The 12,118-nt window shown below is 44.2% G+C and overlaps 1 protein-coding gene across 1 annotated transcript in view; it reads right to left on the bottom strand.

Annotated features, from left to right (window-relative positions):
• Positions 1-11,904, bottom strand: part of PSMD2 (proteasome 26S subunit ubiquitin receptor, non-ATPase 2) — a 38,974-nt gene extending 27,070 nt beyond the window's left edge. Inside the window, exons 1-2 of the mRNA XM_068281318.1 lie at positions 11,747-11,904; positions 5,491-5,547 (exon numbers count right to left, since the gene is read on the bottom strand). Coding sequence (XP_068137419.1) covers positions 5,491-5,547; positions 11,747-11,854 — 165 coding nt within the window. The 5' untranslated portion in view covers positions 11,855-11,904. The remainder of the gene's footprint in view (positions 1-5,490; positions 5,548-11,746) is intronic.
• Positions 11,905-12,118: the final 214 nt, after the last annotated feature.

Here is a 12,118-nt window from a genome sequence, read left to right as displayed (position 1 = left end):
TGGACTTTGGGCCCCTTAGCGCAGTTAGGCTGCAAAAAAGTGCCACACATGTGGTATTGCCGTACTCAAGAGAAGTAGTAGAATGTGTTTTGGGGTGTATTTTTACACATACCCATGCTGGGTGGGAGAAATCTCTCTGTAAATGACAATTTTTTCATTTTTTTTTTACACACAATTGTCCATTTACAGAGTTATTTCTCCCACCCAGCATGGGTATGTGTAAAAATACACCCCAAAAAACACATTGTACTACTTCTCCCGAGTACGGCGATACCACATGTGTGGCACTTTTTTGCACCCTAACTGCGCTAAAGGGCCCAAAGTCCAATGAGTACCTTTAGGATTTCACAAGTCATTTTGCGGAATTTGATTTCCAGACTACTCCTCACGGTTTAGGGCCCCTAAAATGCCAGGGCAGTATAGGAACCCCACAAATGACCCCATTTTAGAAAGAAGACACCCCAAGGTATTCCGTTAGGAGTATGATGAGTTCATAGAAGATTTTATTTTTTGTCAAAAGTTAGCGGAAAATTGATTTTTATTGTTTTTTTCACAAAGTGTCATTTTCCACTAACTTGTGACAAAAAATAAAATCTTCTATGAACTCACCATACTCCTAACGGAATACCTTGAGGTGTCTTCTTTCTAAAATGGGGTCATTTGTGGGGTTCCTATACTGCCCTGGCATTTTAGGGGCCCTAAACCGTGAGGAGTAGTCTGGAAATCAAATTCCGCAAAATGACCTGTGAAATCCTAAAGGTACTCATTGGACTTTGGGCCCTTTAGCGCAGTTAGGGTGCAAAAAAGTGCCACACATGTGGTATCGCCGTACTCGGGAGAAGTAGTACAATGTGTTTTGGGGTGTATTTTTACACATACCCATGCTGGGTGGGAGAAATAACTCTGTAAATGGACAATTGTGTGTAAAAAAATCAAAAGATTGTCATTTACAGAGGTATTTCTCCCACCCAGCATGGGTATGTGTAAAAATACACCCCAAAACACATTGTACTACTTCTCCAGAGTATGGCAATACCACATGTGTGGCACTTTTTTGCACCCTAACTGCGCTAAAGGGCCCAAAGTCCAATGAGTACCTTTAGGATTTCACAGGTCATTTTGCGAAATTTGATTTCCAGACTACTCCTCACGGTTTAGGGCCCCTAAAATGCCAGTTCAGTATAGGAACCCCACAAATGACCCCATTTTAGAAAGAAGACACCCCAAGGTATTCCGTTTGGAGTATGGTGAGTTCATAGAAGATTTTATTTTTTGTCACAAGTTAGTGGAAAATGACACTTTGTGAAAAAAACAATAAAAATCAATTTTCCGCTAACTTTTGACAAAAAATAAAATCTTCTATGAACTCACCATACTCCAAACGGAATACCTTTGGGTGTCTTCTTTCTAGAATGGGGTCATTTGTGGGGTTACTATACTGCCCTGGCATTTTAGGGGCCCTAAACCGTGAGGAGTAGTCTTGAAACCAAATGTCGCAAAATGACCTGTGAAATCCTAAAGGTACTTATTGGACTTTGGGCCCCTTAGCGTACTTAGGGTGTAAAAAAGTGCCACACATGTGGTACCGCCGTACTCAGGAGAAGTAGTATAATGTGTTTTGGGGTGTATTTTTACACATACCCATGCTAAGTGGGAGAAATATCTCTGTAAATGACAATTGTTTGATTTGTTTTACACACAATTGACCATTTACATAGAAATTTCTCCCACCCAGCATGGGTATGTGTAAAAATACACCCAAAAACACATTATACTACTTTTCCTGAGTACGGCGGTACCACATGTGTGACACTTTTTTGCAGCCTAGGTGCGCTAAGGGGCCCAACGTCCTATTCACGGGTCATTTTGAGGCATTTGTTTTCTAGACTACTCCTCGCGGTTTAGGGCCCCTAAAATGCCAGGGCAGTATAGGAACCCCACAAGTGACCCCATTTTAGAAAGAAGACACCCCAAGGTATTCCGTTAGGTGTATGGCGAGTTCATAGAAGATTTTATTTTTTGTCACAAGTTAGCGGAAAATGACACTTTGTGAAAAAAAACCAATAAAAAATCAATTTCCGCTAACTTTTGACAAAAAATAAAATCTTCTATGAACTCGTCATACACCTAACAGAATACCTTGGGGTGTCTTTTTTTCTAAAATGGGGTCACTTGTGGGGTTCCTATACCGCCCTGGCATTTTACGGGCCCAAAACCGTGAGTAGTCTGGAAACCAAATGTCTCAAAATGACTGTTCAGGGGTATAAGCATCTGCAAATTTTGATGACAGGTGGTCTATGAGGGGGCGAATTTTGTGGAACCGGTCATAAGCAGGGTGGCCTTTTAGATGACAGGTTGTATTGGGCCTGATCTGATGGATAGGAGTGCTAGGGGGGTGACAGGAGGTGATTGATGGGTGTCTCAGGGGGTGGTTAGAGGGGAAAATAGATGCAATCAATGCACTGGGGAGGTGATCGGAAGGGGGTCTGAGGGGGATCTGAGGGTTTGGCCGAGTGATCAGGAGCCCACACGGGGCAAATTAGGGCCTGATCTGATGGGTAGGTGTGCTAGGGGGTGACAGGAGGTGATTGATGGGTGTCTCAAGGTGTGATTAGAGGGGGGAATAGATGCAAGCAATGCACTGGCGAGGTGATCAGGGCTGGGGTCTGAGGGCATTCTGAGGGTGTGGGCGGGTGATTGAGTGCCCTAGGGGCAGATAGGGGTCTAATCTGATAGGTAGCAGTGACAGGGGGTGATTGATGGGTAATTAGTGGGTGTTTAGGGTAGAGAACAGATGTGAACACTGCACTTGGGAGGTGATCGGACGTCGGATCTGCGGGCGATCTATTGGTGTGGGTGGGTGTTCAGTTTGCCCGCAAGGGTCAGGTTAGGGTCTGATTGATGGGTGGCAGTGACAGGGGGTGATTGATGGGTGATTGACAGGTGATTGACAGGTGATCAGTGGGTTATTACAGGGAAGGACAGATGTAAATAATGCCCTGGCGAATTGATAAGGGGGGGTCTGAGGGCAATCTGAGCGTGTAGGCGGGTGATTGGGTGCCCGCAAGGGGCAGATTAGGGTCTGATCTGATGGGTAACAGTGACAGGTGGTGATAGGGGGTGATTGATGGGTGATTGATGGGTAATTAGTGAGTGTTTAGAGGAGAGAATAGATGGAAACACTGCGCTTGGGTGGTGATCTGATGTCGGATCTGCGGGCGATCTATTGGTGTGGGTGGGTGATCAGTTTGCCCGCAAGGGGCAGGTTAGGGGCTGATTGTTGGGTGGCAGTGACAGGGGGTGATTGATGGGTGATAGGTGATTGGCAGGTGATTGACAGGTGATCAGTGGGTTATTACATGGAAGGACAGATGTAATTAATGCACTGGTGAATTGATAAGGGGGGGGGGGGGGTCTGAGGGCAATCTGAGCGTGTGGGCGGGTGATTGGGTGCCCGCAAGGGGCAGCTTAGGGTCTGATCTGATAGGTAACAGTGACAGGTGGTGATAGGGGGTGATTGATGGGTGATTGATGGGTTATTAGTGGGTGTTTAGAGAAGATAACAGATGTAAACAATACATTTGGGAGGTAATCTGACGGCGGGTTTGCGGGCGATCTAATGGTGTGGGTGGGAGATCAGATTGCCCGCAAGGGGCAGGTTAGGGGCTGATTGATGGGTGGCAGTGACAGGGGGTGATTGATGGGTGATAGGTGATTGGCAGGTGATTGACAGGTGATCAGTGGGTTATTACAGGGAAGAACAGATGTAATTAATGCACTGGCGAATTGATAAGGGGGGTCAGAGGGCAATCTGAGCGTGTTGGCGGGTGATTGGGTGCCCGCAAGGGGCAGATTAGGGTCTCATCTGATAGGTAAAAGTGACAGGTGGTGATAGGGGGTGATTGATGGGTAATTAGTGGGTGTTTAGAGGAGAGAATAGATGTAAACAATGGATTTGGGAGGTGATCTGATGTCGGATCTGCGGGCGATCTATTGGTGTGGGTGGGTGATCAGATTGCCCGCAAGGGGCAGGTTAGGGGCTGATTGTTGGGTGGCAGTGACAGGGGGTGATTGATAGGTGATTGATGGGTGATTGACGGGTGATTGACAGGTTATCAGGGAAGATAGATGCATACAGTACACAGGGGGGGGGGTCTGGGGGTGATCAGGAGGGGGCAGGGGGCAGGGGGGGATATAAAAAAAAAAATAGCGTTGACAGATAGTGACAGGGAGTGATTGATGGGTTATTAGGGGGGTGATTGGGTGCAAACAGGGGTCTGGGGGGTGGGCAGGGGGGGGGGTCTGAGGGGTGCTGTGGGCGATCAGTGGGCGGGGGGGGGCAGATCAGTGTGTTTGGGTGCAGACTAGGGTGGCTGCAGCCTGCCCTGGTGGTCCCTCGGACACTGGGACCACCAGGGCAGGAGGCAGCCTGTATAATACACTTTGTATACATTACAAAGTGTATTATACACTTTGTATGCGGCGATCGCGGGGTTAACATCCCGCCGGCGCTTCCGTACGGCCGGCGGGATGTTACGGCGGGTGGGCGGAGCCAGTTGCCGGGGGAAGCGCGCGTCATCAATGACGCGATCGCTCCCCCGGCATGCCTAAAGGACGCGCCGCCTGAAGGCGTATTGCGGTCCTTTAGGCGTCCACTTTGCCGCCGCCCATGGGCTGTGGGCGGTCGGCAAGTGGTTAAATCAGGATGATACCGTTTATAGACTAACTTAGAGGTAAAAAAAAATATAAGTAAGCTTTTGGCTAATAAACCTTCATCGGCCTTAAGGCTCATACACACATCAGACCATAGTCTTTTGAAAACGAAAGATCACAGACCAATTTTACCCCCTTCCATGTAGTATGAGAGACATACCTACACAGTCTATTCTATGGAGCTGAACTCCCCATCAGATGGAAATCTTTGCAAGATGCTGGACACAAATATGCTGTATACATGCAACAGATCAGTATCTGCAAAAGATCCGTTCCTGCAAAATGCATTCATAGTCTATGATATCTGCAGATCATCATACACACCTTGTTTAACAGACATTCATCTACAGATCAGATCCACCAGGATGGATTTTCAGATCTGCAGATGATTGTCAGATTTGCAGATGAATGTCAGTTAAACAAGGTGTGTATGATGATCTGCAGATCTCATAGACTCTGAATGCATTTTGCAGGAACGGATCTTTGGCAGGAACAGATCTTTTGCAGATACTGATCTTTTGTGTCTGTACAGCATCTGTGTGTGCAGCATCTTGCAAAGATTTTTTTTCTGATGGGGAGTTCAGCTCCATAGAAAAGACTGTGAAGGTATGGCTCTCATACTACATGGAAGGAGGTAAAATTGGTCTGTGATCTTTCATTTTCAAAAGACTGATGTGTGTATGTGACCTTAGTCTCCTAAAATGGAAAACAAAGATTCAGATGAGAGTTCAAACACATAAAACTGAAAATAATTTGAAATATTGTTCCAATACTGACCCCCAAACGCTCCACCAGCATTTCAAGTTCATCTTGTAGTTGCTTATCTTCTTCAGACTATGAAAGAAAGAACAAACTTATCAACTCTGTGAACATTACACCTTATTCTATATTATTAATGGAGCATTAATCACCATCCCATGGGGAGAGGCACTTGCTTAGAGAACAGTTCTATGTATACAAGCATGTTATAAATAGGCATTGATTACATATAGCAAAGGGGGTGAATATGTGCACTCAAAACATTTCAGTTTTTACATACACAAAACACATACAGTATTTTATTTTAAATGGGAAGGAAGTACAGGTGCTCAATCAGCAATAAAAAAAATAAAAAATAAATAAATAAAAAAAACGAGTCTAATGCTGCATATAAACACTAATTTGATTCCTCCTACAGAAATCTTAGCCATCCCATCCTACAATAAACAATCCTACAATGCAAGGTGCACCATAGCAGGAGCCCACCACTTTGTATCTCAACTAAGCAGCACCAGGACTTGCATTGTGACGCACGACAGCCTTGAGAAAGCTGGGTGAAACATATAGGTGGAGTCACACACTGCTCAATCACATGGCGCAACAACTACAACTTTTAATCAAGCTGCTGCTGTGGCGCTCCACTTCAAACATCCCAGGACACTAACTGATGCATGCTTCAGAAGTGGTGGAATCTTATCTCCATCCCTGTGTCTGAGCCCTGTCTGACTGCTCATCTCTACAAGAGTGGGGAGATTCACATACCTGGGAGATGTGTTAGGAACACTTGTTTGGTTGCTGTGCTGTTTATCACTGTTACAGTGACTGCTGGACTTTATTTCCAGCACTGTCCACATATCTGCCAATTGCGGGCTCCAGTTGTGTGGCAGAGAGTGCTTTGACATAGGATCGAGTACAGGACCAGTCCTGGAGCTGCTTATTTGAGATACAAAGCTGTGGTCTTTGGCTATGATGCACCTTATATTGTTGGTTTGTAGGTGGAATGGCTAAGGGTTATCGAGTTGGTGTTTATATACAGCATTAGACACAAAGTTATTGATTCTTATTGCTGATCGAACCCCTACTCTTGCTTTATGCGATAGTTCGGTGTAGTGTTTTTGTATGGCAGCTTCCACATATCCATAAATGGTTCAGAAACTACCATATAGCATTACCTTGTACTCATACGGTGCTGCGTGATCTGGTTTCTGGCTCTACCATGAAGTCCTTTGTGATCTACAGGTAGATCGCTACCCCTGCCATATAGGGTAGAGCACCCTCGGTTTCTTCCTACCTGAAACTGTACCCTCCCCTTGGCTTTCCCTCACTCCATGTACTTTCCATCAGCAATAATAATGTAACAAATATATTATTATTTAGTATTTATATAGCGTCTACATCTTCTGCAGCGTTGCACAGAGTATATTGTCTTGTCACTAACTGTCCCCCAGGGGAGCTCACAATCTGATCTCTACCATAGTCATATGCCTATGTATGTAACATGTAGTGTATGTATCATAGTCTAGAATGGTACTAATATCTGTTGTGTGTGAGTGGTTGCAATTGGAGAGATGTAGAAAGCAGGAAGTAAGAACAAGAGCGACTGAAGAGAGAGACTGCCCATGACTGCAGAGATGACATGCTATCTTAAAGAACACTATGAGCATCTGGGGTACAGAGATATCTGTACTAGTAAGAAAGAGGAGAATTATAAAATGCAGGGTTTACCCTCTGATGCGACTTATGGTGCAATTTTTTTTAATCCAATCTTACCATTTCTATGTAATATAAGGGAACTGCCTAAATTATCCTTTCAGTATATTCACTTAATTTACCCTTATAATCTATACTACATAGAAATGGTAAGATTGGATAAAAACATTTTTTTACCATATATGGGCACCATAAGTGCACACTTGTGGCAAAGGTAAATCGAGTATTTTGTCAACATATGAAAGCAGCCAGCATACTTTTTCCTTAGTGCCTTTACAAACACCAACAAATTGTGCTTAAGGGCCTTTTTCCACTAGCCTGCGATTTGCGATTTGCTTCTGATCGCAAATCGCAAGGTACATTAAACTAATGGAAACTGCAGCAGCAATTTCCATTAGTGCGATCCGATTGCGATGCGATTTTGGTCAAAGCGCAATCGTTGTCCTGCCGCGTTTTGTATGCGATTGAGCTGGACTATAATGAGTATAGTGGCTCAATCGCAATCGCATAATGGAAATTGAAACGCGATTGCGATCGCGATCGGAATCGCGATCGCAATCCCGATCGCATTTCATAGTGGAAAAGAGCCCTTAAAGAGAATCTGTATTGTTAAAATCGCACAAAAGTAAACATACCAGTGTGTTAGGGGACATCTCCTATTACCCTCTGTCACAATTTCACCACTCCCCGCCGCATTAAAAGTAGTCAAAAACAGTTTTTAAAAGTTTGTTTATAAACAAACAAAATGGCCAAAAAAACAGGAAGTAGGTTGATGTACAGCATGTCCACACATAGAAAATACATCCATACACAAGCAGGCTGTATACAGCCTTACTTCTGAATCTCAAGAGATCACTTGTGTGTGTTTACCTTCTGTCCCCAGCTTCTCTCATGCACTGAACATTACAGGCTTCCTGCAGACAGCTCTGCCTATGTCGTTAATTCCTCAGTATGTGACAGACCAGCTCCTTTCACAGCCTCCAGAGGAGGATTTTTATCCAGCTCTCTTCTGTCACTGATAAGATAGCAGAGAAGCTGCTGGCTTATGTAAATAAAACACACACTGGAGTGTGCATAGAGGAACAGTTCAACACTGAAGAACTTGGCAGCCTTCCAGACACAGGCCGACAAGTCTGACAGGGGAAAGATACATTGATTTATTACAGAGATGGTTATAGAAGAAAGAGCTGCAGTGAGCTAGAACAGATTAGAATAGGTTTAGGAACTTGTAGGATGGTAGAAAAAATGTTGTAATTTTTGTTACAGAGTCACTTTAAGGCATATGGTGGGCATGCTTAACTTGAAGCAGTCTACTACTAGAGCCTAGACTTCACATCCAAACAAATTTTGCATCATCTATATAAACAAAAGCCATTATGACAAGAGTCACGCCACTGTACATCTACTGCTCTCTGGATGTTCCTTTCCTTACACCCACTGTCACAACAAGGGATAAGAATCGCTCCCAATATCTGTAAATCACCGCTATATACCTATTTCTCCCTGAAAAAAAAGTCCATAAACCAATGCTCTCTATGCAAAAACGATGTGGTGCTTTTCTCAATGGGGGCGGAGTTTCTATCTGGAGCACAGCAGGGAGAAGAATCAGGTTAGCGTGAAATGATACATGTATGCCACTGCTTGTATAATATGCCTAACTAAAATTACATAGGCCCAGTGCACACCAAAACCGCTAGCAGATCATCAAAACACTAGCGGTTTTGGGAGCAGAGAGATGATATTTGGCTGGGGCACACCGAGCGGATTTTGTATGCGATCCGCCGGCCGCATCAGCCAGTGAAAACGCTTGGTTATTGTATTTCAATGTGTGGTGCACACCGGCAGTTTGAGGTTTTTTAGCAAACCGCAAACGTGCAGCAGGAGGAACGTTTGCGGTTTGCTAAAAACCTCAAACCGCCGGTGTGCACTAGACCATTGAAATACATTAGCCAAGCGGATTTGCAGGCGGATGCGGCCGACGGATCGCATCCAAATCCGCTCAGTGTGCCCCAGGCCATAGATTTAGTTTTGATCTCAGTGGCTGGATGGTGTGATGGTTAAGGGCTCTGCCTCTGACGCAGGAGACCAGGGTTCGAATCTCGGCTCTGCCTGTTCAGTAAGCCAGCATCTATTCAGTAGACCTTAGGCAAGTCTCCCTAACACTGCTACTGCCTATAGAGCGCGTCCTAGTGGCTGCAGCTCTGGCGCTTTGAGTCCGACAGGAGAAAAGCAATATAAATGTTATTTGTCTTGTCTCATGTTTCCTTTAAAGTACAACTGAAGGGAGAAGGATATGGGGGCTGCCATATTTATATTCTATTAAACAATGCCAATTGCATGGCAACCCTGCTGATCTATTTGGCTGCAGTAGTGTCTGAATAACACCAGAAACAAGCATGCAGCTTATCTTGTCAGATACACCTGATCTGCTGCATGCTTGTTTTTCAGGTGGTTGGGGGATTGGGAGAAGTGTGTCAAAGTAATGGTGGTCAAAAGTGAGTGACAGTTTCTAATACTTTTAGCCATAGACCCTGAGCAAGCATGCAGATCAGGTGCTCGGACTCAAATCTGACTGGATTAGCTATATGCTTAAAGGACAACTGCAGCAAGAGGGATTTGGAGGCTGCCATATTGGTTTCCTTTTAAGTAATACCAGTTGCCTGGCTGTCCTGCTGATCCACTGCCTTGAATGCTTTTAGCTATAAACCCTGAACAAGCATGAAGCAGATCAGAGGTATCTGACAAGATTAGCTGCATGTTTGTTTCTGGCGTTATTCAAACACTACTAGTGCCAAATAGATTAGCAGGGATGTCAGGCAACTGGTATTGTTTAATAGGAAATAAATATGGCAGCCTCCATATTCATCTCATTTCTGCTGTCCTTTAAACACTACTGATGCCAGAAGATCAACCAGGCAACTTGTATGGTTTAAAAGGAAACATATATATATATATATATATATATATATATATACCAGACTCCATATCCCTCTCACCTCAGGTTCCCTTTAAAGGGAACCTAAACTGAGAAGGATATGGATTTTTTTCCTTTTAAAATAATACCGGTTGCCTGACTCTCCTGCTGATCCAGTGTCTCTATTACTTTTAGCCACAGCCCCTCAACAAGCATGCGCATCAGGTGCTCTGACTGAAGTCCGACTGGATTAGCTGCATGCTTGTTTCAGGTGTGTGATTCAGCCACTACTTCCCCAAAGAGATCAGCAGGACTTTCAGGCAACTGGTATGGTTTATAAGGAAACACCCATATCCCTCTTAGTTAAGGTTCCCTTTAATGAAAAATACATTTGTAAATGAAACAGCACTCAAGCTCTCTTGAATTGCCTACATTTCATCCATAAATGTACAGTACACAGTTTAGGATTTGTTTTTAGCTCACAAAATAAAAACAAAACAAACCATATTATTGTATGAGCACACGCCATTCCTGCAAGACTCCAACATCACGTAAACTAATCAGCATAACTACACCCTGTGAGAATCATCACTACAAGGATTTCTTACTCTTAAAATTAGTACTTTAAAGCAGTTATAATCTGCTATAACTTGATGTTTATTTGTTAATCTCTTAAAGCCAAACAGCGCATTTATGCTAGATACACATGGTGCATTCCCGGACTTGATGCGCCGCTCGATTCCCGTCGATTCGATTATTTCCAACATGTCTGATTCACGTATTGATGGATCGTTAGGTCAATTTGGCATACTTTACATGTCAATCGACCTAACAATAATCAAAATACGCTCAGAAATAATCGAGTGGCCGGAAATCGAGCTGTGCATCGAGTGTGGGATACAGGCAGGTGCTGGATACAGGCAGGCCATTTGAGCCACAGTCCTGCTTTCCTTTCACTTGTATTATACTAGGTACACACTAAGATTTTCTGGTAGATTTACTGCCAGATCGATTATTTCCATCATGTCCAATCTGATCACCGATTGATTTCCAATAGGAGTAAATGGAAAACAAGTCGGAAATCTATCAAAAAAATGATCACAAATCAGATTGGAAATAATCGATCTGACAGAATCTCATAGTGTATACCTAGCATTAATGTTTGCCAATTTCCCTTCTGCAGAACACAATGCTTTGTGCCTGATGACAAAGTTTGTCTTTCATTGATTTAATCATTCAGCTAAATCCTTGCAGCAGTCTTCAGAATGCCATTTCCTACAATGCTCTTGCTCTGTATTGTCTCAAACTCGTAAATCACATCATCACAGCACAAACCTATTTGTTAGAAAATAATTGTGTGTACGTAAATATACATACTGTATTAGTGGCTTGGTAGTTGTATCACATGGGTGTACCAACAGGCTGATATAATTCATAGTTTGAGTTTTACATATTAATATCTATCAAAGCAATATATATTGGCACCCGCTGGCAGAGTTGTGGTAATCGCAGCTGCTGTATGCTGTTCTCCGGTCACTCGGCAGGCACCTGAACTAGCTCTGCTCTGAATGGGCCCCATGACTCAGCTGTCTCTAGCAGAGGCCTTTCCCCTCCGCACTAGAGCCCATCTCACGCCCAACAACAACTCACCAATTCCTGTTCCTCCTTCTTCTCCTTCACCGGATCGCGCGTCTCTCCACCAGCCTCCTTGCCTTTGCCTCCCGTGGGTGTCTGCTGGCTCCTGCTCTGTTCCTCCATGTTTGCTACTGAGCCCCGGTACAGACGTACACTGGCCGTCCAATCCACGCAGGCGCCGCTGCACGTACTGACGTCAGACGCACAAGTATGACGCTAGTGTTTCAACGCAGATCTTCATTATTGTCTGACTTGGAAAAGCAAGTCACCGATCACGTGATGCCTGCTAAACGTGCCATGTTGGTACTCTAAAACGCGTCTGACGTGTAGAAGCCATATATCTACTCTCCAAAGGCCCGGATATACATGCGGCATTACAGTCATGCA

The sequence above is a fragment of the Hyperolius riggenbachi genome, chromosome 4 (genome assembly GCF_040937935.1).
Source record: "Hyperolius riggenbachi isolate aHypRig1 chromosome 4, aHypRig1.pri, whole genome shotgun sequence".
Taxonomy (NCBI): domain Eukaryota; kingdom Metazoa; phylum Chordata; class Amphibia; order Anura; family Hyperoliidae; genus Hyperolius; species Hyperolius riggenbachi.
Note: the sequence above shows the minus strand (reverse complement) of the source record. Positions and strands in the feature narration are given on the sequence as shown.